Source organism: Arvicola amphibius, chromosome 7 (genome assembly GCF_903992535.2).
Source record: "Arvicola amphibius chromosome 7, mArvAmp1.2, whole genome shotgun sequence".
Lineage (NCBI taxonomy): Eukaryota > Metazoa > Chordata > Mammalia > Rodentia > Cricetidae > Arvicola > Arvicola amphibius.
In genome coordinates, this window is record NC_052053.1 from 76,597,488 (window position 1) to 76,624,647 (window position 27,160).

General features: G+C 41.5%; 1 protein-coding gene across 3 annotated transcripts in view; it reads left to right on the plus strand.

The window, feature by feature from the left end:
• Window positions 1–24,284, plus strand: part of Dicer1 (dicer 1, ribonuclease III) — a 70,053-nt gene extending 45,769 nt beyond the window's left edge. For 2 of the 3 annotated variants that reach the window (XM_038335989.1, XM_038335990.1), the window contains 14 exons: window positions 758–897; window positions 3,297–3,476; window positions 3,586–3,799; window positions 3,992–4,145; window positions 5,026–5,208; window positions 5,453–5,558; window positions 6,115–6,290; window positions 7,136–7,916; window positions 11,477–11,632; window positions 14,696–15,566; window positions 17,110–17,378; window positions 19,445–19,607; window positions 19,703–19,778; window positions 20,111–24,284. In XM_038335989.1, coding sequence (XP_038191917.1) covers window positions 758–897; window positions 3,297–3,476; window positions 3,586–3,799; window positions 3,992–4,145; window positions 5,026–5,208; window positions 5,453–5,558; window positions 6,115–6,290; window positions 7,136–7,916; window positions 11,477–11,632; window positions 14,696–15,566; window positions 17,110–17,378; window positions 19,445–19,607; window positions 19,703–19,778; window positions 20,111–20,276 — 3,635 coding nt within the window. In that variant the 3' untranslated portion in view covers window positions 20,277–24,284. Of the gene's footprint in view, window positions 1–757; window positions 898–3,296; window positions 3,477–3,585; window positions 3,800–3,991; window positions 4,146–5,025; window positions 5,209–5,452; window positions 5,559–6,114; window positions 6,291–7,135; window positions 7,917–11,476; window positions 11,633–14,695; window positions 15,567–17,044; window positions 17,379–19,444; window positions 19,608–19,702; window positions 19,779–20,110 lie in introns of those variants that run through there. The other variant, XM_038335991.1, reaches the window with a different exon arrangement.
• Window positions 24,285–27,160: the final 2,876 nt, after the last annotated feature.

Genomic DNA, 27,160 nt, shown 5'->3' on the forward strand with positions numbered 1-27,160 from the left:
GCAGGTTTCTGGAGCTTGTCAGGGTTTAGACTTGCTGCGTTTGCTATACTTTGGTGGGCTTAATATATATTTTCTGTAACTTGGAGACCCTACAGTGCTGGGCAGGACTCCTGACTTTTTTACAGTTTCACTATAAACAGCTGCCACTTTTTACTTCTGTTATTGACCCTTTTTAAATACATAAAAATGCACTAACTGTTGGATCCTGAACTGTCCACAGTTTGTTAGACTATCAGGTTAGTTTATATTGGTGAAGAAAATAATCCTTTAAATAGGAAAAAAGCTTGTGTTTAAAAGGGATGTGTGGGACTAGCCTACTGATACTTTAATTTTGGATCTTAGATTTTGTAGGCTTGCCTATGCTGGACTTACAAGTGTCAGGATAGATCCTCAACATAGTCACCTGCTGTCACTTTTACATTGTTTTTAAGATTTATTTATTTTATGTGTATGCATGCTTTGCCTGCATTTGTGTATTTGTACCAGGTGTGTGCCTGGTATCTGTGGGGGACAGAAGAAGGCATCAGATCCTCTGGAATTATAATTACATATGGTTGTGAGCCACCAATGTGGGTTCTGGGAACCAAACCCAGGTCTTCTGCTCTTAACTGCTGAGCCATCTCCTATATGTTTAAAGGCAAAGGACCTTCAATTACCATCATTTTTTCACTTGCTTCCTCAGTATTGTGTTGTCTTAGGTTATTTACTTATTAGGCAAAATTTATGTTGCTGACATAAGCTCTCTTAAATGTCTTAGGTGAACTGGATGAACATTTGATGCCAGTTGGGAAAGAGACTGTTAAATATGAAGAAGAGCTTGACTTACATGATGAAGAGGAGACCAGTGTTCCAGGAAGACCAGGGTCCACAAAGCGAAGACAGTGCTACCCTAAAGCAGTTAGTATTGGTTAGAACTGAGTAAAAATCAGACTTTCTGACTCTATTTCCTGCTAGATCAATCCTAAACTGCTCTGCTCAGATGTTTTCCCAGATGCTTGTAACTCAGACCAACTGTGGGTCTCAGTTCATTCTCCTGATTCCCAGCATCCCCAGAAGCTCCCTTTACTAGACATTCACTGTTCTGGGCTTGTTGTCTGGTTTTGTCTTATCTTTCAAAGGGATACTTGAGGATTATTACATTCTGCTCAGAAGGAGTGTACTTCATATAAGAAGACATTCTTTAGTGGGACGATTCTGGTCTTTTCTGCCCTTGCTGCTTCACATGGTGAAGTAGGCAGATGGAAAGGCTACTCTGCAGGTGATGGGAAGGGGCATCAAAAGATGGAGGAAATTGTGCTGTGAATCTGCCTGACCCGTGATGTCCCAGCAGAGATCAAATATCAGCATCTCATGCTTGACAGAGTGTTGGTCTTTAAAATATTAACATTTTTAGCGAATAAGGTTCCAAATGAAAACAAACTTCATTGTGTTTTATCTCACCTAAATATGTGTTTCTTACTTTGTTTTTGCAGTTTTTACTTAAATATCTATACCCCAACTAAGCATTTTCAGTATTTAAAAGTCATACTTCTTTTCAAATCCTGTTACCTATTTTTGTGTAGTTTTTTGCCCTTTTATTCACTTTTCCTGTTGAACAAATTTATTGTAATAAATACTACTGGTGCTGTCTCTTGAGACACATGGTGTCTATCTCACCTCCTTGACCAACCCATTTTGTCTTCTTAGATAATCAGAACTGTCTCTTAGCCAGTGCATAACAGGTGTAACTGTGAACTACCAGTGCAGTGTGTCAGTGAACCTCCGAGCTGTGGACGCTAGTCTATGAGTCTTGTTAAAGTAGAAAGCTTAGAAAATCTGATGTAATTTTACCATGATTCACTCTCATTATGAGAGCTGCTAAAATTATACTAAAGTAGTAGAGCTGGCTCAGCAGGCCTGATCCTACACAGTAGAAGAGGACTGGCTCTGACAGGCTGTTCTCTGATCACCACAAGCATGCATGGCACATGTGTCAGCACACACATGCACATTCTCTCACTCACTCCCTCTCAAATAAATAAAGGTAAGACATTTTAAAGAGTGACTCTGATTATGAAAGATGGTCCCATTGTAATAACTGAGACAAAAATAAATTTCCTTCTCTTTACCCCCACTTTCCTCTTCCCTCCCTCCCCTTTCTTGTATATATGCCTCAACTCCTTTTATGTTAAATGATTCCATTTGTACTGAAGACTGGAATTTTTTTCTTCCCATTGGTTCTAAGGCCAGATTTGTATGGCCAGTCGGTGGTGGTGCACACCTTTAATCCTAGCACACCTTTAATCCTAGCAGAGGCAGGCAGATCGCTGTGAGTTCAAGGCCAGCCTGATCTGCAAGAGCTAGTTCAGGACAGGCTCTAAAACTACAGAGAAACCCTGTCTTGAAAAACCAAATAGTTTGGAAACCCATGGAATAAAAGTGCTTTTCTGTCAAAAGAAATGGATCAAATGATCTATTTTTTTAAAGGCTAAAAGTGTAATGAGCCGTGTATTATAACATAGGTAAACTTAGGCCAATGTGAAGCTCAGACCTGACAAATATTGACCTATCAGAATTTTTTTTAAATAAAGATTTATTTATTATGTATACAGTCTTCTGTCTGCATGTATACCTGCAGGCCAGAAGAGGGTGCCAGGTCTCATTACAGATGATTGTGAGCCACCATGTGGGTGCTTGGAATTGAACTCAGGTCCTCTGGAAGAGCAGCCCGTGCTCTTAACCGCTGAGCCATTTCTCCAGCCCCCTCCCAGAAATCTTTACACTGAGTACCGTAGCTACAAATATTCTCCGGCTCACTGGTCACCCTTGACCAGGTTTTCTCTGTCCACCTGTTCCCGAAGGCACTTAGGAAATAACCATTCTGAGGCTTAATATTAATTACATATTCTTTGGCCTATTAGCTCAGGCTTCGTATTAACTAACTCTTATATCTTAAATTAACCCATTTTTATTAATCTGTGTATTGCCACAAGGCTGTGGCTTTCCTGTAAGGTTCTGGCATCTTTGTCCTTTGGCAGCTACATGGTGTCTGCCTGACTTAGCCTTCTGAAAGATTCTCCCTCTATCTCTCTTTGGATATCCCGCCTAATTATATTCTGCCCTGCCATAATAGACCAAAGCAGCTTCTTTATTAACCAATGGTAATAAAACATATTCATAGCGTACAGAGGGGAATCTCACATCAGAGTACCTTCTGAGCTTTTTTAAAATCCTAAGCCAGAAATAAATTTCTTGCCAACATGTAGAACAAAGGCTATTTGTACTTGAACTTGATGCTTAATTCTTTCCAATTCTAGATTCCAGAGTGCTTGAGGGAGAGTTACCCCAAACCTGATCAGCCTTGTTACCTGTATGTGATAGGGATGGTCTTAACTACCCCCCTCCCTGATGAACTCAACTTTAGGCGACGGAAGCTCTACCCCCCAGAGGACACCACAAGATGCTTTGGAATCCTGACCGCCAAACCCATACCTCAGGTAGACCCTTCACCATGTTGTTGAAAGTGCCACTTAGGACTCAGAGATTGAGTAAACTAATGCAGTAAACCTCTTGACTAAAGGATGCTTTTCTTTTCTTTTTGCTAAGATTCCTCACTTTCCTGTGTATACACGCTCTGGAGAGGTCACCATATCCATTGAGCTGAAGAAGTCTGGTTTCACATTGTCTCAACAAATGCTTGAGCTGATTACAAGACTCCACCAGTATATATTCTCACATATTCTTCGCCTAGAAAAACCCGCCCTAGAGTTTAAACCTACAGGCGCTGAGTCAGCATACTGTGTTCTACCTCTTAATGTTGGTAAGAAGGAACCCCCTTTTCTGTGTTGTTTCATTGTAGCTGGATGGTGAGAGTTTTGCTGGTAACTGACTTATTTTGTATCCTGTGGATATTACTTACATGGACAGCTTGAGACTCATGGTAGTTTACCTTACATAGGACTCTCATCTGTGTTATATTTACCACGCTAAAGAGTCTTTTTCTTCTTTTAAGTAAATGGCTCTAGCACTCTGGACATTGACTTTACATTCATGGAGGATATTGAGAAGTCTGAAGCTCGTATAGGCATTCCCAGCACCAAGTACTCAAAAGAAACACCGTTTGTTTTTAAGTTAGAAGATTACCAAGATGCAGTTATCATTCCAAGGTAGGTGTTTTGAAAGGAAAATAGCAGTACTTGCTGCAAAAGGGTGTGCTTGTTCATGTGCTGTGGGTGTGAGCAGTGACATCTCTCCAGTTCACTTCATTCAAGCAAAAACTCAGACTTTGCATGTGAAAGGATTTACATTGTGAAAAGTATTATTTCTTATGTAAATAATATTGATAGCCTTTTAAAGATAATCTTTATCCCTTTAATTCCAAAGTCTTATGAGAAAAGTTCATTGGGAACAATGCTTGCTTCTCAGGCTTTCCAGGAGAATTATTGTTAGTAAGCCTCTGGAGGGTGGGAAGAGCACTCATTCTTACTTTGCAAAATTATAGGGAATGGAAGTCTTGAGACAATAAATTAAATCCAGATACTTTACGAAGACGTGGAGTGCTGGTTGATTGACTCTGACTTACATTCATAAATATTCATGACCTCTGCCTTTAGTTTATTCCCCCCCAAATCTGAAAGTCACATTTTAAAGATTTCACTGGACTATCACTATCATAGGTAATGTAATACATCTTGTGTATTGGATGCCTTGTGTTTACAAAGGATTTACTCTGTAGGGTGTTGCTAAGTTTTTTCTTAATTGTTGAAACATACTTGAAGGAGCCATTAGCTTTTCATATTGTCAAAGGAAAGAAATTTAGAACAACAAACGGGGAAAGTGAAGAACCTGTTTTATTTACTTAATAGAAATAAAATTTTTTATTCTCAACCTCTTGAAATATATTTTTGGTATATTAATTTTCACTAATGTTATTTATATTTAGCCATTTGAATTCTTAATGGTGATATATGTTTCCACATTAATCCATTTGTGCTTTGAGGATAGTTGATTTACACAAAAAGACAACTTGATTTTCTTTATTTTTAGATACCGCAATTTTGATCAGCCTCATCGATTTTACGTAGCTGATGTGTACACTGATCTTACCCCACTCAGTAAATTTCCTTCCCCTGAATATGAAACTTTTGCAGAATATTATAAAACAAAGTATAACCTTGACCTGACCAATCTCAACCAGCCACTGCTGGATGTCGACCACACATCTTCCAGGTAAGAGCTGCAGAAATGACATTAGGTTGTGTATGGGGTTGCTTTCTAGGGGTCAGGGTGCCTCTGCCTACCCATGGACTTTGAAATCAAGAGATCCTTTGCACAAAAACTTGCTCAGGTAGTAGAGGACTGTGCTGACTGAATTCCTTAGGAAGCTTGTAGGCATACCAAAGCTGGAGTCCAGCTACTGTGAGGGCATACTGTTGTTTGTTTGTTTGATAAAATTGCTCTGAAATTTTTATAGACTTAACCTTTTGACACCTCGGCATTTGAATCAGAAGGGGAAAGCACTTCCTCTAAGCAGTGCTGAAAAGAGGAAAGCCAAATGGGAAAGTCTGCAGAACAAACAGGTAAATGAGTTGCTACTAGCACTACCTAATGTTCTATAAAATGGTTCTTTTATTTTTTGTAATTATAATTGCATCATTTACCACTTCTTTTCTCCTTTTAAACATTCCCATATGCCCCTTCTTACTCTTTCAAATTCATGTCCTCTTTTTTCATTTGTTGTTGTTGCAAACATATATATGTACATACACATACATACATATATATATATACATACACACATAAATACAATGTGCTCAAACGTGATGTAATTTTTTTAACGTCTCAATAATATATTACCAAGATAACAATGACTTGTGAGTTTCTGGGAGCTCATCATGGGTACTGAATTTATTTTGAACATCTTTGTTGATAAGGATTGAGTTTTGCTGTTAACCGTGGTCCATTGATGCATCATGGAGCCACCCTCATAAATCCAATTTAGGGTTAAAGGATTATTTTTAAAAGTTCGATATTAATAACATTTATGATTCTCATCATTATCCCTTAATGAAATTGATCTTTTATTATTTGTGTGTGTTTTATATTTATCAGCCTGTGTTCTTCTTTACTCTTAAGATACTAGTTCCAGAACTCTGTGCTATACATCCAATTCCAGCATCACTGTGGAGAAAAGCGGTTTGTCTCCCCAGCATTCTTTATCGCCTTCACTGCCTTTTGACTGCAGAGGAACTAAGAGCTCAGACAGCCAGCGATGCTGGTGTGGGAGTAAGATCACTTCCTGCAGATTTTAGGTATGTCTGTGTTACTGGCCAGAAATTTAATTTGCAACAAAATAGAATTAAGTTAAAATTGTATTTTTCTTTTTCATCTTTTAGTAAAAGATGAAAATTAACTATTGTTTGTCCCCTGGGTCACTGAACCTTTTGTTCTTGTAAAGTTAGAGAGATGCAAGCTCCTGAGATAACAAACACTTCTTCTTTCGTGGTGATGTTGAAATGAGGGTGAAAGTAGTCTTCTCAAAAATGAGTTATATATAAGAAAGCAGCAGCCTTCATTTGTTCTTATCTTTATCATTTCCTCCCTGCTAGTAAAGTTCTGTATACCAAAGAAATTTTTGACTTAATCATTCAAATTAATTTTGGAATTGAAAGAACTTAATAGTCACATTATAATAGTCGAGTAATTGGTTCAGTATGAAACACTAGTTTAAGCAGCATAACCAACTCATTGTATTCTGTGGCCTGTCCTGAGTAGGATGTATTGGCCACATTTCCAAGTGCAAAAGTTGAGGCCCAGACAGAATTTGTAAGTTGCTTGAAGCTGCTCACTTGGTTAAGCAGAAAGCTTGAAGTTCTACTCACAAAGTCTGTGGTTCCAGGTTCTGCAGGAACCTCCATCTTGGATTCTCTCAATCCCCCCTACTGTGGGTGCATAAGCAGAGGTCAAAGAGCAAACTGTTCTGCATTATAGTTGAATATGTGTATAATCCCTAGTTATGTTCATTTAAGCTTGAAAATGTGTTGTTATTCTTAAGTAGGAGGACTTTAAGAGTTGCTTTGTTTTTAACCCAAAATGCTGCTGTTCTGAGCTTACCCTTCTGAAGAATCAATAGAAAGTTATAAAAATGTCTTTACAGATACCCTAACTTGGACTTCGGGTGGAAAAAATCTATTGATAGCAAGTCTTTCATCTCAACCTGTAACTCCTCGTTGGCTGAAAATGATAATTACTGTAAGCACAGCACAATTATAGTCCCTGAAAATGCTGCACATCAAGGTGCTACTAGAACCTCCTTAGAAAACCATGACCAAATGTCTGTGAACTGCAGAAGGTTACCTGCTGAGTCACCTGGGAAGCTCCAGATTGAAGTTTCAACAGATCTTACAGCAATTAATGGTCTTACTTACAACAAAAATCTTGCCAATGGCGGTTATGATTTAGTTAACAGAGACTTTTGCCAAGGAAATCAGCTGAATTACTTCAAGCAGGAAATACCTGTACAACCAACTACCTCATATCCCATTCAGAATTTATACAATTATGAGAACCAGCCCAAGCCCAGCAATGAATGTACTCTACTGAGTAATAAATACCTTGATGGAAACGCTAACACATCTACCTCAGATGGAAGCCCCGCAGTGTCCACGATGCCTGCCATGATGAATGCTGTTAAAGCATTCAAGGACAGGATGGACTCTGAGCAGAGCCCTTCTGTTGGGTACTCCTCAAGGACTCTTGGTCCCAATCCTGGACTGATTCTTCAGGCTTTGACACTGTCAAATGCTAGCGATGGGTTTAACCTGGAGCGGCTTGAGATGCTTGGCGACTCCTTTTTAAAGCATGCTATCACCACATATCTCTTTTGCACTTACCCTGATGCTCATGAGGGCCGCCTTTCATATATGAGAAGCAAAAAGGTAAGGGACGGTTCTTACTCTGAGCTGTTGCTTCTTCAGTGTGCCTGAAAATGGGGCAAATTACCCGTGGAGATTTCTCCATGAGTCAGTGCAGCTGCTGCTTGCTTTAGTATATTAGGGCCAACGCCCATGGGGCATTGGCTAGTAAGTGGCATGATGGCTATATACACCCAGGCTGTGGAGCTAGCTGATAACCTTCTCATTTGATAGAAGTTCAGGTTAAATAAACCTCTGTGCAAATGGGTAGAACTCTTAGATCCTTGTTGGGATGGGGGGAGGTAGAAATAGGCAGAGTTAACTGTTCAGGGGCTTGTGCTTCAGCTTCAACTGAAACCTTTGCTATGAGAGTGCTTTAGTAAACAGGTGTGTGCATGTGAGTAATGTAAAGTCATCCCAGGAGTTGCATTTCTTCCAAGTTTCAGGTAGCTAGGCAAGGGAAGAACATTAGGCTTTAGCCAGTGTACGCAGGGGGACCCCCTAGTCTTGAGCAGGTTTTCCACAATCCTGAGAAAGAGTAAGTTCTTTTTTATTTTTCTGTGTGTATATGTGTGCATAAGCATACTAGTATGCTCAGCTATGTATGTATCTGTCCAGGCTGCATGTCTATCTCGGGTGTCAATAAGTGTGCACCTTATTTTTTGAGGCAGGGTCTCTCACAGAGCTTGGAGCTCACTGATTCAGCTAAATTAGCCAACAAGCCCTTGGGTTCTGCCTGCCTTGTGTGGTTTCCCCCACCCGCACCCGCACTGGGGTAAGATAGCACCACTGTGCTTGACTTGTATGTTGGTGCCAGGGATTTAACTCAGGTGTTCATGCTTGCACTTTACCCATTGAGATAGATTTTCAGCCTTAGGTCATAAGCTTAGTGTAAAAAATAATAATTAAGCTAAAATCTTTCAATGGTCATATAATATAAAGCAGAACTCTGACAATTTACAAAGCTGTTAATGACCTAACATTAAGTAGGATGGAATGTCATTTGTGAGTCAGAGTAGATGCTCGTGGGAAACCTTATAAAACAAAGCTGCATCTGCAGAGTATGGTAGCACTCAGTAGAGAAAGAGGCAGCAACAGTGGGGACTGGGAAAGTAGCTGAGGGCGGATGTGAGAAGAGACCCAACTTTATGTCAGGAGCTTGTGCATGGTGTGCTTGCTGTGGGTACTTGAGGAAGTTTGAGCAAGGAGACAATACTATTAGCATAGGGATCATAAGAGACTAATGTGGTACAGGCTGTAGTGTGGGCTGAAGTGCACAGCCAAGCCAGAAACAGAACAGAACAGAAATGGCTGAAAGAACAGGATTGCGGTGAGTGGTTATTTCAGAGATAATCATTTGAGTCCAACAACCTGCTTATGCTACCAGACTATTCTAGCTCCTGAGAGAAATGCTAATTTCTCTAATTAGTTTAAGTTTTCTTATAGCCTAGAGAAGTGCGTGGTTTTGTTTGCTTTTGTTTTGCTTTGTTTTGTTTTTTGAGGGATGGTTTCTCTGTAGCTTTGGAGCCTGTCTTGGAACGTGCTCTGAAGACCAGGCTGGCCTTGAACTCACAGGGATCTGCCTGCCTCTGCCTCCCAAGTGCTGGGATTAAAAGTGTGCACCACTACCGCTTGGTTGAGGACTGCATATTTTTATATCCCCTTTTGATAGGCAAGGACAGTGAGGCTGGAGAGGCTAACTTATCCAAGAGCACATTGCAGTAGGGAGCCGACCTGGGACTGAACTAACAGTATAGCAATGGACTTCCTTGCCTGTCACAGTTATGGCAGCTTGCTCTGAGCACCAGACGTTTGGATATCTTACAAACAACACTTAATCTCTGCAGTTCTCTTGCAGTTAGATGTGCCACTATTTTGCAGATGAAGAAACTGATGTCCAGATTGTGGCATTAGCTTGTGTGAGGTTATTCTAGTCCCGGATATTTAGGAGTATTTCTGAGACTAGGGGCACATACTTGCTGGCTGCCTTCCTAGTGAGCTTAAGACAGACCATGAATGCAATGCCCTGGCAACTGTGACAGCTTGCAGATAGTAGATAGTGGCATTGGCAGGTGTTGTGAGAAAGACAAAAATGAGGCATCAGGCAGACTTAGGCATTAGACCTTATGGTATAGGGACTGGAAGAATGCTTAGAAACTAGAATTCAGTCCTGAAGCTCTCAGGGCTGCTTACAGAAAGAAGATCACAGTTATGAAGGCATTTGAAGTAAGAATACTAGACCCTATTAAGCAAGAAAAAAACTTTCTTAACCTTTCAAAACTTTATCCATTCATCTGTTCAGAGCCCTTTGACCTAATTTCTTGCAGAAGTAATTATTGTTTTCTCTGCATGGTGTTAAGGTGTTCAGGATGCTCTCGCAGACAGAACCTGACCAGGCTCTTGCTCGCCATTCTTGAGACAAGCCTCATGTTCACTGCACAGCCTGTGTCCTTGCTCAAGCTTCCTGTGATCTTCCTCATTGCCACCTACTGCTTCTGTCTTGAATTTTGCCTCACATCAGGTTCTTAGTTATATCTTTTCCATCCACTGAGCATTTCTTCTGACTTGGAATGTTTTCCCTCTCTGGGCCCTTATTGCCCTCCTCCTCTTGGGATACTCTCGTATAGCATGGAAAAGAAAACCAGCATTTATGTCTGTTGGCTCCTTTCTAGTCAGCTGGTAAGTGCTTTGGCAGTGATGTTTCCTGGTAAAGCTGTGTGCCAGTCTGTATGCATTTCAAGGGCTGCTTCTCTGTTGCTTTGCCTGCTTTCTACAAGACTGTCTAGCCAGTGCTAATTGTGGGTACATGCTGGCTAAGTAGTACTTGAGTTATATGGATAGGGCTCTTAGAGTGTTCCAATATGTTTTTAGAGACTGGAAATGAGATTGAATGACCCTAGTCTCCAAGTGAAAACTAGACAAAAATGTCATGTTTTAAGTAAATTAGGGATGTGGTAGAGCCATTAGAAAAAGCAAGTAGACTCGAGGAAGGATAATAAAGCTGCCTTAATGACGTACGGTATAACAAATGTTCTTTAGTGCCTTTTACTCTAGTGTCTTGAAATGCTACCCATAACAAAAGAACAGTATTTGAGAATGTTTGGTTTGGAGTTGTGTTGGTGCTTAGATTCCAGAGATATAAAGTTGTTCTGTACAGTGACAGTTCTCATGTTATAACATGATATCCTTCCCTTTGATCATTAAGAATAGCATGACATCTTGAGTTATAATGTGTTAACATCTTCTGCTCTCAATTCCACTTACCATCTTGCATTTCATATTACCAATCTGGGCTTTAAAACTTTGAGATTGAACTTTTTTGACTTGTTTATAAGGAAGGGAATTTGTATACATTAGATTTTTGTGACTCTATTTTGTATTGAATATTTATTTGATGACACCAAAGGATATCCAATTCTTGAAAATTTCAAGTTGTTGTTATAAATAGGTAGTAACACTGTGTAGTCCTTTTATTTGGTGACCAGTTGTACATTACAAAGAACATAAGCTAAAATGTAATGGTATGTGTGTTTTCCAGCCAGGGCCATTTATGGGTAAACATTTGTGACTCTTTTTTGCCGAAGGTCAGCAACTGTAACCTGTATCGCCTTGGCAAGAAGAAGGGGCTGCCCAGCCGCATGGTAGTGTCGATATTTGATCCTCCTGTGAATTGGCTTCCTCCTGGTTATGTGGTAAATCAAGACAAAAGTAACGCGGATAAATGGGAAAAGGATGAAATGGTAAGCACTCAATAAGCTTTTTTGTTTCTGTTGACTGAAGAAGTTTTTGTTGTTTCCTTTCTGCTGCTGCACTTTGCAATGTAGTAGGTATTTTATGTGTTAGTAGACTGACTGTGACTTTAGAAAGTGTTGATTTTAGTGGAGTGTAATTTCTATTACCTTTTCCAAAGGGATAAAATTTTGTTATGTTTCCATTTAAAAATAAAATCAGAACCCTCTCAGGTTCCCTGTACTCTCATGTTAGTTACAGTGTCTCTGTATTTGTTGAAGTGACTTCACAGTGACCTGTAACCTGCAGGCTGTGTCTGGAAGAGTTCACTTCAGCGCAGAATAGCTTATGCAGTGCAGGGCTAGCTTGGCACTGTTTTCCTCTTGCAGACTGGACACCAGATCACCATATGGGAAGGTTGAAGTACTGTAAATAATTTGTCTTGCCAGAGACTTAAGACTCATCTCTTTAGCAGCTGCAGCTTCCTTTGTCTTGTCCCAAAGGCCACCAGGGGGCAGCTGGGAGGACTCTGCCCTGGGCTTGTGACTGGGAAAGAACTGTCTTATACTTCTTTGAAGTTACCATCTATTCAGGCAACTCTGCTTGCCAGATTTATTTTGTATTGATGATAAATGTACTCCTGTTACTTCATTTTTACTTCAGGCTGATAATGATAACACCATTTCTTTTACAGGTTTCTAAATAGCAGCATCTCTATGTCTTGTTTGGTGCATTTTTATCCCAATAAGTCCTAAGCATCTGTAGTGGCATGTTCTGGGAGGCTGTTCTGATGCAGGCCTATTTGCTGAGTGTATTTGTAACTCAAGTAGGATTTGATTTATCACAGAAATGCAACTTAGCTGTAAAAGTATTAAGAGAATATTTTAATTCAAATTAGGTCAGAGGATGACATTTGTTACTAATTTAGAATAAATGTACCTACACATACACTTATATACATATTTATGTATATATACATGTACCTTAGTAGAAAAATGTATTGATTTTGAACCTTAGAAAAAATACCTCATTTCTGAAAGAAAAAACAAAAAAGTCAGCAGGCCTTTTCTGTCCATGTATTTGACTCTTCAGGTAACAGGGACACATCAGGGCTTTCCTGAGTTACTTGCTACAACATGGACTTCTGGTTCCTGGCCTTTTCTGCTGACTCACCATGTTGGGTCTTGGTGCACACTAACAATATGGCTCAGGCTTTCATCTGAAATATACCCCCTCTTTGTGAGGATGAAGAGTACATGGTGCCAGGGGCACAAAAGACAGTCCACCATGTTACAGAAACACAACAGTTTACAGAGAAACTTTGCAATCTAAAATCTCAAACTGAATAATTTAAATTTGGCTCATTTTGTCTTATGATACAAATAATAAAGCTTATGTAGTAGTATGTGCTTTTTTTTCCACTTGGGATGCAGAGGCAGGTGGATCTCTGAGTTTGAGCCCAGCCTGGTCTACAGTGTGAGTTCCAAGCCACCCAGGGCTACATAGTGAAATCCTGTCACAAACTAAACAGAAGCAAACAATAATCAAAGCCTCTCATTTTGTCTTGGAGAAGTAGAAAGGTTCTGACAGGTAGTTTGCTGAGGTTTGCCACTTGCTGAGTGTTTTGCCTGCATGTATGTGTATGCATCTAGTAGATGCTGATACTGTGGAAGCCAGAAGAGGGTGTTGATCACCTGGAGCTGGAGTTACAAGTAGTTATGAACTGCTTGCCATGTTGGCACTGGGAACTGAACCCAGGTACTCTGGAAGAGTAACCAGTGTTCTTAATCTCTGAGCCATCCCTTCAGTCTTGTTGATAGTTTGTTGATAGGATTTTTGGTGTATTTTTTTTTTTAAAGCAGTGGACTGTATGTGGTTACAGGGCTAGACTCACTGTCATTTTTTCAGGCAAATACAGAGTTTCTAAATCTTGAGTCTGGTTTAAAATAAAATAAAACACTTTTAAAACACTTGGGAAATAGTTTGAAAGTTTTTTGTCAGAATACTCTGGAAAATTGTCCCAATCAAAGTTGAAGCTTATTGTTACGTGTTCACCCCCAAGTAAAGTGGTGGTGACTCTTCCTGCGTGAGTTGTTTATCGTACAGCAGAAATTGGGTATCTTTTTAGCGTTGCCAAAAGGTTACATCACTGCTGAATTGGAGCCCATTAATAAGGTTGTCATTCACAAATAAGCTTTTGCCAAAGAAATTGGAATTAGCAAAGATTTTTTGACAGAAATGGGGTTGTTATGTTTCATGTTAGCCTAAACTCCCTTCTGTTTTGTCAGTCTGCTGTGATCTGTTGGCCTTAGCACCACAGCTCAGAATAGAGGGGGAAACATAATTTCACAAATTATCCCTTCTTTGAGTGGTCCCATTCATTTTTTTAAGCAAAGCAGTTTAATTTTATATTGTAGCAAATGTTTTTTGATTTGAAGTGGAAGTAGAGAAAAAAAACTATTACAAAACCCTCCTGCAGTTTTTAATGGTAAAGGTTTGTTTTTCTTTTCTTTTTATTAAAAATTTCCACCTCCTCCCATTTCCCTTCCCCTCCCCCACCTCCCCTCCCCCTCCATCTTTAAAAAATAATTTTGTCTGTTTTTTTATTATGCTCATAGTTGAAAAGATAATACTCTTTCTACATCTGGAATTTAATTTTGTTGGTTTGAAAGGCTACCATATTTTCAGACTCTGTCAGCTAAGTGGAAGGCTTCTGATTGGTACACAAGGGCTCTGTCCTTGCAGAGTTAGGCGACTCAGTTGACATTTTTGCATGGTGGACACAATTTTAACTTTATCCATGTTCAGAATTCTTCACTTACAGATTTATACTGGATAAAGGTCATTTTATAACTTAGAAAATGAACATCCAAAGAGCATGTTTGACTTTGTTTATATGATTAAATAACTTATTTTATGTTAATTGAAAACAAATGGCCATGATTTTTTAAAGTTGCCTTTTAGTATTTGTGGTTGTCATTTGAAATTATCCATAACCCTTGCTTTTATTGAGTTTCAAAACCTTTTAAAAAACAGCAGCTCTGTCTCTCCTCCTTTCCTGTTCCCCGTTTCAGACAAAAGACTGTTTGCTGGCTAATGGCAAACTAGGTGAGGACTGTGAGGAGGAGCACCTGACGTGGAGGGCTCCCCAGGAGGAGGCTGAGGAGGAGGACGATTTCCTGGAGTATGATCAGGAGCACATCCAGTTTATAGACAGCATGTTAATGGGGTCGGGAGCCTTTGTGAAGAAAATTTCTCTTTCTCCCTTTACAACCTCTGATTCTGCTTATGAATGGAAAATGCCCAAAAAGGCCTCCTTAGGCAGTATGCCGTTTTCCTCAGACCTTGAGGATTTTGACTACAGCTCTTGGGATGCAATGTGCTATCTGGATCCTAGCAAAGCCGTTGAAGAGGATGACTTTGTGGTAGGTTTCTGGAATCCATCAGAAGAAAACTGTGGCGTTGACACAGGGAAGCAGTCCATTTCTTACGACTTGCACACGGAGCAGTGCATTGCTGACAAAAGCATAGCAGACTGTGTGGAGGCCCTGCTGGGCTGCTATTTAACCAGCTGCGGCGAGAGGGCTGCTCAGCTTTTCCTCTGTTCCCTGGGACTGAAGGTGCTCCCAGTCATCAAAAGGACCAGCCGGGAAAAGGCCCTGTACCCTGCTCAGGAGAACTTCAGCAGCCAACAAAAGAGCCTTTCAGGGAGCTGTGCTGCCGCTGCAGCCGGCCCACGCTCCTCTGCAGGGAAAGACTTGGAGTACGGCTGCCTGAAGATCCCACCAAGGTGTATGTTTGACCATCCAGATGCAGAGAAAACCCTGAACCACCTGATTTCTGGGTTTGAAAATTTTGAGAAGAAAATCAACTACAGATTCAAGAATAAGGCTTACCTTCTGCAGGCTTTTACACATGCCTCCTACCACTACAACACTATCACTGGTAAGAAGCCCCAACAAGGAGACTTTGTGTGTAGTGCATTGTTTTGGCTGTGCACAAATAAGATCTATGCATGCACAGTCTTAGCGCTCAGTATGCATGGCTGGGGGAGGAAGTCACATTAAGCAGAGCTCTTTATGTTTCCCATCTCTGGGGGATAGGAATGCTCGGTGACTGGGACAGTTGGAGTGGGGCACTGTGTCCTCTCACACATGGGGTCTCACATGCTGCATGCTTAGAAACTGAAGCCTGGGATTTTGCTGTTTCTCATCCTTTCCTACCTAAGTACCTTTCTTGGGCTTATTCATTGCTGCTTTAACTTCTTGATTTATTTATATAGTCAAGATCTATTTCCACATCTTTTTGTTGTTCCTAGTCAAAAAGACTCCCCTCTTCTAGCCTTTTTAAATCTAAAGATGAGGAGATTAAATGGAAATATTCTGTAGGAAGAACTCGTTATTTCCCATTTTGCTGTGGTTATCTCCTTTATTTAGTAGTCTGCTAATATCTAAGAGAGTAAGTCCCCAGAACCAGTTTGCTTCAGCTTGTGGACCCAGATAAAGTTTTTTTATTTTGCCTTTTGTATAAGATTATCAAATATATCAAAGCAAAATAAAAAGCTTATAGTTTGGATAGTAAAAACTCTGTAGTTAAGACCATTTACAAAAAAAAAAAAAAAAAATAAACCCTGAAAGTGGAGTTCTAAAATAAAGCTACTTTTCTGTGTGGAGAGGAAAATACATTGATGGAAATTGTGAGGCCTGAATTAAACAACATGGCTTGGCTCTCCCCCAGTAGGTGCTCTGGGACAGGCCATCTATCCCAGCCTCAGCTTTCTCAGCTCAGTGGATTCTCTTAGTGGCTCTGGGGAAATCGGGGCTCTGGTCAGCACTGGTAGCTTTTTCAATTTGACAAGCAACCCTTTTTGTTTAGGGGTTTTGCTCCAGTATGCAGTTCTTCTTTCCGAGTCTCTCGTGTCAGGTTTAGTATGTCTAGTTAGAGTTGAAGAGTCATATTTCCCTGTTGTTCTTTCATGTGCCATATGACTCTGAAATGCCAAGAAATTAGACCACTTAGCACACATTGCAGAGTGTGGATGACACACTGCCTCGATGGCAATGCCCAGAAGGTGTTACACCATGTGTGGCTTTACTGAAATGCCACCATGTTAGAGACTCAGGAGTTATGCCCAGTGCCTCTCTGGCTAATATAGTGCTCAAGGAAAAAGGTACTATGACTGATTGTGTCTACAAAGTGTCTTTTTTCCCTCCAAAACAAGCATATTATTTGAGCACTTGAAGATTATATGACCCAACTTTTACATAAGAAATATGCTTTCAGTTGCCGTTAAAACTTGACTTCTGGGTGTATTAGTAAGTATGTGTCCAATAATTTCACTGAGGAAGGTAAATGAAAATGTTTCTCGATAGAAGTCTCAAAAGGAGTCTGGGACTGCAACTTTTTCATCTGCTCCCACGCAGACAGAGTATGCAGAAAGTGCATGTGCTCATGCAGGCTCACCGTTGCACTTTGGATCTCTGCGCAGATTGTTACCAGCGCTTAGAATTCCTGGGAGATGCGATTTTGGACTACCTCATAACCAAGCACCTTTATGAAGACCCACGGCAGCATTCCCCAGGGGTCCTGACTGACCTGCGCTCTGCCCTGGTCAACAACACCATCTTTGCTTCATTGGCTGTGAAGTATGACTACCACAAGTACTTTAAAGCTGTCTCTCCTGAGCTCTTCCATGTCATTGATGACTTTGTGCAGTTTCAACTTGAGAAGAACGAGATGCAAGGGATGGACTCTGAGGTTAGTGCTGTTTAAACTGTGAACTCAGTGCTGAGGGAAGCAGCCAGCTTTGAGTTTGGGCAGTTTGAGCTCTGATTCCTGGCTGTCCAGAGGGATAGTTACAGGCCAGGGCCAGGTTGCGCAGACGCTGTGTGATCTCCAAGCAGAACTGAGAATGACTTGCCTCACTCAGGTAGGCCTTTGAGACTTGGCTGCCTACTCCATGGACCAAGTGGTCATTCAGGCAAGGAGCTTGGGTCTCAGTTACACTTGAGTGAGGCTTCTACGACAGGCATAGAAAGTTGTAGAAGTGCACCTCCTCCCATGCCCCAAAGTGACCTTCGGTTCTCTGACATCACAGGATGGTCTGTTCCTGTCTTTTCTAAATGGGTAAGGAATATTTGGTAGCCTCCCAGATAAGCCTTACAAATGTACACTTCACACTGTTTGAAATGGCACCTCTTGTTTGTAAGCTTTGGGCACTGGACTATCAGTGCTGCCTTGCTCAAATGTGTGCATGCTGCACTGCTTTGGCTCTGTAGGCAAGGATACTGCTCAGCTGCTCGTTCCCCTCTGTACCCAGTGGCCAAGGAACTTCATTCTAGTCCAGGGCTTTATTCTCAGCTTACTGTTTTGACTTTAAGTTTTACTACATCTTTGCAGTAACCGTTGGAGAGTAGAGTTTCTGAGCTTTCTGTGGGAGCATAGAGAGTCTAGGGTTGAAAACCTCGCAGCCAGGGCAGGGCTTATGCTCCCCACTTTGCCTCTGTTTGCAGTTCCTTCCAGAACTCAGCCAGTAGCGAGGTGATGAGAGGAACCATCCATGTATATTTCTAGTTAAATTCTTTACAGTTACTTAAGCTTTAAGTTTAAGGACTTTACTAAAATTCAGGTTCTGTTTTGATGCCAGTGAGGCGTATTGGCTCTGTTAGTTTTTCTTCATTCTTTTACTGCCCTTTGTCTGTATCAACATGTATAGAAGTAGCAACGCTTGTCACACTGAGTTTCCTCACTGAGTTGTTTTTTCTTAAAGAAGCCTCTATCTTTCTAAGCCTTAGCTTTCTTAGCTGTAAAGAGAGAGAATTAAACCTGCCAGTCTGAAATTTTCTTTATATCCCAGAGCCATGGGATATGAGTAATGGGCATCTTAGAGAAGCCAGTTTTTTAATATATTCAATAATTTGTGTACAAATTAAAATTTTCCATTTTTCTTTTCTTCCACAATAATTTGTGATTTGCTGTTATTCTTAGAAAATACAAGTAAATAAAAAAAAGAAAAGAAAAATAAAATTGAAGTTGTCTGGTTATGTGGTCCTCATATAGTCAGCATTACCATTTGGCGATATGCCATTGCTAATGCGTACAGACTTAATGTACATAGAGTTGCTGGCGTGCTGCACACTGAATCTTACCTTTCACTTGATGTGCTGTGCAGCTGAGTACCAACTGGCATCATGACTTGAGGTACACTCAATTTGAGATGGCTGATTTCCTTAAATGATCTTTCTGATGGGCCAGTCAAGTAGTGTTATTTAAGACGTTTAGTGAGTATGAGGATGATTCATGGGCTTGTAGATGCTTTTAGTTACATTGTGGCCTTTACATAGGGAAGGTTTTAGTCCAGCCCATCCAAGTATACGTTGTGTCAGCTCTGCTACCATAGTGAGTGTATGTTCATGTTTTTATGACAGGGAACCTGGAAGGAAAGGGCTTCAGAAAGGATTTCTCTGCCCCAGAAGTGGCAGTCTCTACCCTCCTCCCTGCACTGTTGCTCTTGCCGGACACTCAGAGAAGGGTGTTCTAATAAAGGCAGTTGTTTGGTTACAGATGATTTTAAAACAATTAACTTCTAGTTCTGTGTTAAACTTAAATTCTATTTTAATTTAGAAATGTTTTTTCCTTTGCTGGGCATCAGTTACTTGTAACTTTTTTTTTTTTTTTTTTTTTTTTTTGATAAGGTGGTTTGGGGTTTCCCACTACGTGAAGTAGACATGCCATAGGTCCTGGCTACTCTTGTTAAATATCAAAAGTCAGCCTAGAAAATCCAGTGAGCCTTTTTTTTCTGACAAGTTTCTTCTCTTCAATAGCTTAGGAGATCCGAGGAGGATGAGGAGAAAGAAGAAGATATCGAAGTTCCCAAGGCCATGGGGGACATTTTTGAGTCTCTCGCTGGTGCCATTTATATGGACAGTGGGATGTCTCTGGAGGTTGTCTGGCAGGTGTACTACCCAATGATGCGGCCGCTAATAGGTACAGTGCTGGCTCTTTTCCCTTGGAGTATGTGGGGACATTGTTTAAAATGTTTATAGGGTCTTTGGTCATAAAATCTTTCATTTTGATTATAGAAAAATTTTCTGCAAACGTGCCCCGTTCTCCAGTGAGAGAATTGCTTGAGATGGAACCAGAAACCGCCAAGTTTAGGTAAGAAGGAAATGTGCCTGAAAAACTAACATAACTAAAAAGGAGAGTTCTTAAGAAACCATAACTACTGACTCTGAGAACGTCTGCACAGACGTTCTATGACCCCAGTTTCCAGTTTTGGTCTGATTGACTGCGCTTTTCCTTTTTTTTTTTTTTTTTTTTCCCTAAAGCAAAGCTGAATGAAGTAGGAAAGAGCCTGTGTTGATTGTGCAGTAAGCCTGGCGCACAGTCAGCTTATAGGAGGGACGCTCAGCCCGAGAGGGCTAGAGGTGCTGACTGACGATAATAACAAATACCTCTGACTTCTAATTCAAACTGTCTGGTTTTTGCAGCCCAGCGGAGAGAACTTACGATGGGAAGGTCAGAGTCACTGTGGAAGTGGTGGGAAAGGGGAAATTTAAAGGTGTCGGCCGGAGTTATAGGATTGCAAAGTCTGCTGCAGCAAGAAGAGCCCTCCGCAGCCTCAAAGCTAACCAGCCTCAGGTTCCTAACAGCTGAAGCCTCCAGATGTGCAGACAGCAAGACGGTGAACCAAAATCACAGAAACACATCAAAGGATGATTCAGAGTTGACATGGAGCAGAGTATTGAAGGCAGAATTTAAAGTTTGATAACAAGATAGATAACAGAATAAAACATTTAATATGTGTATAAACTTTTTGGAACTAATTGTAGTTTTAGTTTTTTGCGCAAACACAATCTTGTCTTCTTTCCCCACTTCTGCTCTGTTTAAATCACAAGAGTGCTTTAATGCCGGCATTTAGCAAGTTTTTGAAATCATTTTGACGGGTTTTTTTGTTGTTTTGGTCTTTGCATTTAATTTCTGTTGACTTTGCTTGGTGTTAAGAGGCCATGGAACTTAACCCTCTAGAAGTCCCTAGAACTGGGTAGAGTCCTCTGGCCTTGCAGTCCCCCAATACTAGTGCCTATCCTGCAGCAGCTGTCGAACCCAGCAGGACGGAATAGCTGTGACAGAATCACCAGTGTTGTTGGGTGCAGAGCAGATTCCCGGGCTCTGTTGCACTTAATAGTAAGGGACAGATTTTGAGTCAGTGTTAGCTGTTGATGAGTCAAGCCCAGGTTTTCTGAAGCCACATAGTGCTGCATAGAGAGGGTTCTTGCCTTAAAAGTAGAGACTTGATAGTTTTCTTACTTTTTGGTCTTTTGGGAACAGATTGTTTTGCTTTTCCTTTATCTTATTGTGCATTAGATGAGATGGGGTAGCACAGCTCACTAGGGTACTTGCAATAGACCGATTGCAGGTGGGATTTCTGTCACACATGTATATACACTAAAGACATTCTCAAAGCAGGGTGAGTAGTTTGGAGTTTAAAACATCATTATAGACGGGACATGTGACTAGGTGCCCAGTTTTCCTCAGACCTTCCTGTCAGGTAGTCTAGTGGTGGAAATTCTTGCCCAGTTGATTGTTGCTTTAACAAAAGGACCCCGAGACACAGTACACCTAGAGATGCTGCAGGTTTGTAATGGAGCTGAGGCTCATTTAGAGTGGCAGAGCAGGACATCTCCTCCTGCTCCTGTCCATGTTCCGACTGTGACTGCAGTGTTACCAGCATCACCAAAGCTGCGCCATTTATGCTTGGGGTCAGCATTGAGGTGGACTGCCAGGACTGACACACCTGGGGTGGAAGTCACTAGTTTCGATAAACTAGGTCATTAGTTCCATCTCAGAATTAAAGGAACTAAAGCTTTTTAGGCATTCCTGGAGCTTCTTGATAAGGCTGTAGGCGCTCTTCACTCACACACCTCAGTTACCCTCCTTTTGCGTGCATTTTCCCAGTTGGTGCTATGTTTATGTATCATGCTTGAAGTTTAATTTTTGCACTGTGACTATAATACCTCTTGATTTCCATTTTTAAAATGCTCTATGGGTTGGTCATGCCCTCCCACCGACACACGGTCGAGGTTTGCTGCAATTTGCCCTATTATGCTTGAAGTCTCAGCAGGCTGAGCCAGGGTGGCTCTTACTTCCACACATCCTTCTGAGGCTGATGCTTCACGTAATGCTGCACTTAGGTTTAAATTACCATTGGTTTTGCTGTGCGCCATCCACCCACAAGATACCTGTGTGTATGTGTGTGTGTGAACACACAGAAGCTGTCGGACCCACTTTCTAAGGATCCTCAAGTGAAGGGGATAGTGAGCTTCTCCAGAATCATTTGTTGGCACCAGTCTTAAACTTAAATTGGGATTTAAAATATTAAGTGAGTTTTTGAGGATATTAATTTGAGTGTGACTTGTTTTAAATATTTAATTCTGATTGAGATTGTAGTTATCGATTTGATTTAAAATACCTTCACTCCCCATGCATACACACAAATCTTAATGTAAGACATCATAGCAAGTTCAAACCAGGTGATCTTTTGAATGTTGTAGCTATAACTTTGACAGTTAGATAGTGAGGGGGTGGGGTTGGGGAGGTGGAGTTTGTTGTCCTATCATAGTCTCTTGGTAATTTATAAACTACCTGATTCTCTGCATCGTAACTCATGCATTTATCCCTGTGTCATGGAATGCTTTTATCCTGGCACCAAAATCAGATTGTTTCACAGTTCCGATTGCTGGTAGTAGAAAAATCCCTCAATATATTTTGTGACCATAAGCAGAGTAATTTTTTTGTTAATATTGAAAAGTTCAGAGTCGGATATGATTAGATCATCCATTCTCAGGGCTCAGACTTCCTCCACTATTCAGAATGTTTTATCAACAGCAAACTTGGGCTGTTTTCCTTTTTTTTCCCTTGTTAGATGAACGTACCTGATCATTAATATGACTCACAGTTTGAAGCATTCTGTGATTCACCCACAGACCAAGTTGAAAAAATAAAAAGTATGAGTTAGACACATGATGATCAGGAACGCTTCTGGGTTGTGGAGTTTGCCCCCAGTTTCCCTGGTTGAAAGGCTTTGCATTTCAGAGAAAAGTTGCTCTCACCTCGTTTAATGACTTAGTGTTCCTCCTCTGCCAGTGTAGCAGGAGGTGGGGACGATGGTCAGTGCCTGTAAAGACTGGTGAGTCGAGTCCACTGAGGAGGCAGCTGCAGAAGGTCCTCCTGCTGCTGCATGGGAGCTCGTCAGGATGCCTCAGCATTTGGATGTCCTTTGTGGCTTTACAGTCCTAGCCATGCTCCGTCTTACGTGGCTCTGTCCTCTGTTCTGCCCCTGCTGCACAGGCCAGGACAGTGCTCACTATGCTCTACCTTCTTCCAGGGACTCATGCTTAATCTAGAGGAAGGGACATGGTTGGGCCTTGCTGCAGTTCTGATTTCCAAATTTGAGAAGATACTGTGATGCCTGCAGCCTTGTCACACACTTGCACAACTTAAATATTATTACGTCTGTGGCATTTTCTTTTTCTATTTGTAAGGTGAAAGCATGGCAGAAATTTGTTGACTGAACACTTAATTATGCTTTTAAAATGTTTTGGTTACATTTCTTTTTTGTATTATGTGAAATGATTAAATTTAGAATGACCTCTAGCTAGCATTCCTATAATTATCCTTTAAAATACTGATGTTTTTATTTTTCTTGACAGTAGCCCGCCCTCAGAAAGATGCAAACGTGCTGTCTAATTAGCAGGGATTTGAGGCTGCTTTGTTGTGCTGTTCAGTTCCTGTGTGCAGTCGCCCACCAGCAGCCACCAGACAGTGACTGCAGAGCACCGAGAACAGCCAAAACCCACAACCACCCGGTTTGCTTGCAGGGCCCTGTTGATTTAAAACTATTCCCTGCTCAGTGAAGGCATCTAATCCTTCTGCACAAAGTTACACTAGCAAACCGAGGCCTTGCACCTTTATTTCATGGACCTGAGCTGAGCCTATACCCTCGTCCTTAGCTGATGTCGTGTCTGCAGGGGCACTCAGGTTTTGCGTGTCTCCTCTGTGCTTGATTTAACGACGTCCAAGAACCTATAGTTCCCACCTGCTGATTACTTTTCTGGAATTTAATTATTTCTCAATAAATTTTGTATTTTATATTGTACACGAGACATTTTAAAGATATGTTTAAGACCAAGAATAGTTAAAATGATTGTAAAAGTTGTGTGTCTGGCATGGAGACTGTGTGCTATCCACTAGCAGGGAAAATGATCACCTCAAACTAACTTGCGTATATTATTTTAATCATTTTATTCTTGTTCAGTTTTCTTTGAAGAACAACCACAGACAGTTTAAATGTTACAAATGCCCTCAGAATTCACCTCAACTCTGCTGGTTCTGTAGCAGAAGTGCAGAGGTGAACGGGAAGAACACGTCTGCCTTTGCTGTAAATAAAGGGAAGTGACTAAGGTGAAGTCAGACTGACAGTTCTGCTGACAATAAACCATGGCCATCACATGCTGCAGCTTTTTACAGACACGTAGTTCATGCACATGGCTGTCACTGCAGATCTGCGGTCAGCACCTTACGGATCACAGTTACCTTTAGTTGTTCGTTTTGTTTTCATTTTTCTTTTTAATAATTGTAGCCAATAAAGTTATGGTCTGTTCACTTCGTGTCTTTTTATCTTTTTTGTTTTAATGTTGTTACTTAATGCAGTGTGAACAAGTAAGTTATGGTCGCAGTAGTTGTCTTGGAAGGTGATCCTTCCATAGGGAAGTCCATGAGTTGTATATTTTATAAGATTGTGTTCAAGTTGCACTTCATGTTCTGAGAATCGGCGTAGCTATCTTTTAATACCTTTAATACTGGTGGTCTTTGCTGAGGTCCCACCATGCTCATTGATGTGTTCCAACTCCTGGATTGTCTGTGATGTATTTGACATGTTCCTTATTGGGTTTGATAATTCTGGAACAAAGTAGACAGAATGTTCACTTCCAGATCTTTAGAACACATTTCCAGCATTGTTGGTTAAGTGAAAAGTTTATTAGTTTTAGTTTTTAACATTTTGAGAGTTGGTAACATGAAGAGGGATCACCAGGCTGAGAGGAGCTAAAGTGGATAAGATGTAGTTTCTTTTCAGATTTCTTAGAACATTTTACCAGCAGTTAGCATGTTCATGCCCTTACCACTTTCACAGGTAGCCTTCTAAGTACACACATATTCCTTTATAGTAAAAACGAGCAGCAATTTGAGAATATTCTGTCAGGGCTGCTCGTTTATTTTTCTTTGTAATTTGTAAAGCACAGTCAACCAGTAATCACTAATGTGTACATCATGTGTGTGTTTGTGTGTATGTGTGTGTGTACATGTACACCTAGAGAGCCACCAACCCTGTCAAGTTAATGTCGTAAGCATTTTAGAAAGGTTCCTCAATAGCTGCTCCTTGGCAGATCTTTGTGCTGTACCTTTTTCTCGCTGATAGAAAGCAAGCCATAATTCCTACCTTTTGAACATATGGACATGCACGTATCAGGTTCTAAATTCTCAAGTCTAGAAAGCGCAGAATCAACTTGTAGAATTGGTACAAAACCTGACAGGCTGAGTAGCTTCTGTCCCACTAATGTGAGCATCTGTAGGCTTCTCCATCTGCTGGGGAACCTGTAATGGGCTCTGTGGAATACATGGGGAATTCTTTGAACTGCCCTGGTATCATCAGTCCTGCAGTGAAACCTGCATTGGACTTCAACTAAGGGCTCAAGGGCCTCTGATGAGCAAGATGTAGAGAAGGACTGGGTATCAGGCCCTGTGCTAAAGTCCATGTTTACACTCTTCCCCAAGAATCATAAAGGCAGCTTCAGGGGGCTGGGTAGGTGGGGTGGTTCAGGTGGCTTGCCTGCCTTTAGGGTAAAGATGGAGTTCTGTGAAGTCCTGGCCATCAGTCTCGATGTGTCCATAAGTCCCTCCCAGATGCCTGTTATTAGTACAGGCCCCCCCCCCCCCGCCAGATGGGCTGAAGAAGCCTGGAGAAGGGACCAGGGAGCTTGAGATTGCACTAAGTATTGTCTGTGTCTGAATCCCCTGAAGTAAATCTGTCAAGGAACCTGACAAAGGGCTGAGTAATGCAGGTGGGATGGCATAGGTTGGTCAACATGGGAGAGGAGTAGAGACAGTGGTCCCTTCCACTTAGAGAGTGAGCAACACTGGCTTCTGCTCCAACAAAGGCATGCATGTGCATATACACTCACAGCAAAAGTAGGGTATGCCCGTGATGGCGTTCTCACCCTGTAGAATGAACAGCATTTGTTCTGGGTCTGGTAACTCAGCTTCTTGTGGCAGAAGTTGGGGTGGTGATGTGTGGCATACAAAGAGCAGAATCTGGCTAGAAAGTCGCTAGCTGGTGAAGTGAGGCTGTTGACATCTCCAAATGTTTCTGGCATTTCTGAGAAACTAATTTTGGTGAGCTGCTCACTCAGCGTTCCCTGTTTGGCTTTGTTTTAAAGTTTGTCTTGCCTGCATCCTCACTTCCCTCGGCCTGTAAGTCTGCTCTGTGGAGTGGAGATGAGTGGATTCTAGAGATAGCCACAGATGTGGTATGGCATGAGTTAAAAACGTGCTGCTTTGTTAATGACATTTGGGCGTTGTGGGTGAAATGTGTTCTTTGCAGGACTTTTCCAGTTTTATTTATGCCTGAGTGTGCTGAGTGTCAGAGAGAGCTACGTTTCCCTTCTTTGACCACAAATACCTTCACAATTGCACTCTTGGTGGCATCCTGAGTAGTGTTCAGGACATGTCCAGGCAAGGTCATACACAACTCTGAAGTAGTTTGGGACCCCACCTTGGTACTTTCCCACCAGAAAGTGGCCCGCTGCCCTGAAATTGGCCTAGGAGGGGACCCATTTCTGGTGCAGAGGTTCTACTGAATCAGGTTTATATAAAAACCAGTCTCTGCTTCTCCACGCTGGCCCCTGACTGTCACAGGGAAGAATGTGACTGTGACCCATGAAGGTTGTCCCCGTTGGAGGAATCGCACCTGACCCAGCTCAACTTCCAGGAGCCCCACATATGTCCTGCCAGCCCTAACTGAGACTTCATACCCTGCCATCCCTCCCCAAGCCCCAGCTGCAACTCTGGGTGCTGCCTCCTGCGCTCAGCCCCTCCTCCGCTGGGGCCACATCAACACCTCGCACCCCACTGGCACCATCTCATCACATCTGATCCACTGGGGTGCCAAGAACGTGTCAGCCACCCCATGTTCCAGGCTTCGGGCTGTGTGCAGCTGAAAGGCCGTGTTGTCCTCGTTCTGAATTGTTCCTGGGGAGATGCAGTGTCAGGGAACCAGGGCCGCCAACAGAGTGAAGGGCAGGACAGTTCCCAATCTGCTAGTTTTTTAAACTATGTTTTGCCCAAAGAAGTGAGAGCTAGGCCCTTCTAAGTCTCAGTGCATTGCAGGATTAGGGGAAGAGTAGACCTGCTGGCCAGTTGGACACAAATGAGATGTGTAGAAATGAGAGGAGCCAGTAGAGAACTGTCTTGAAAATCTTGCC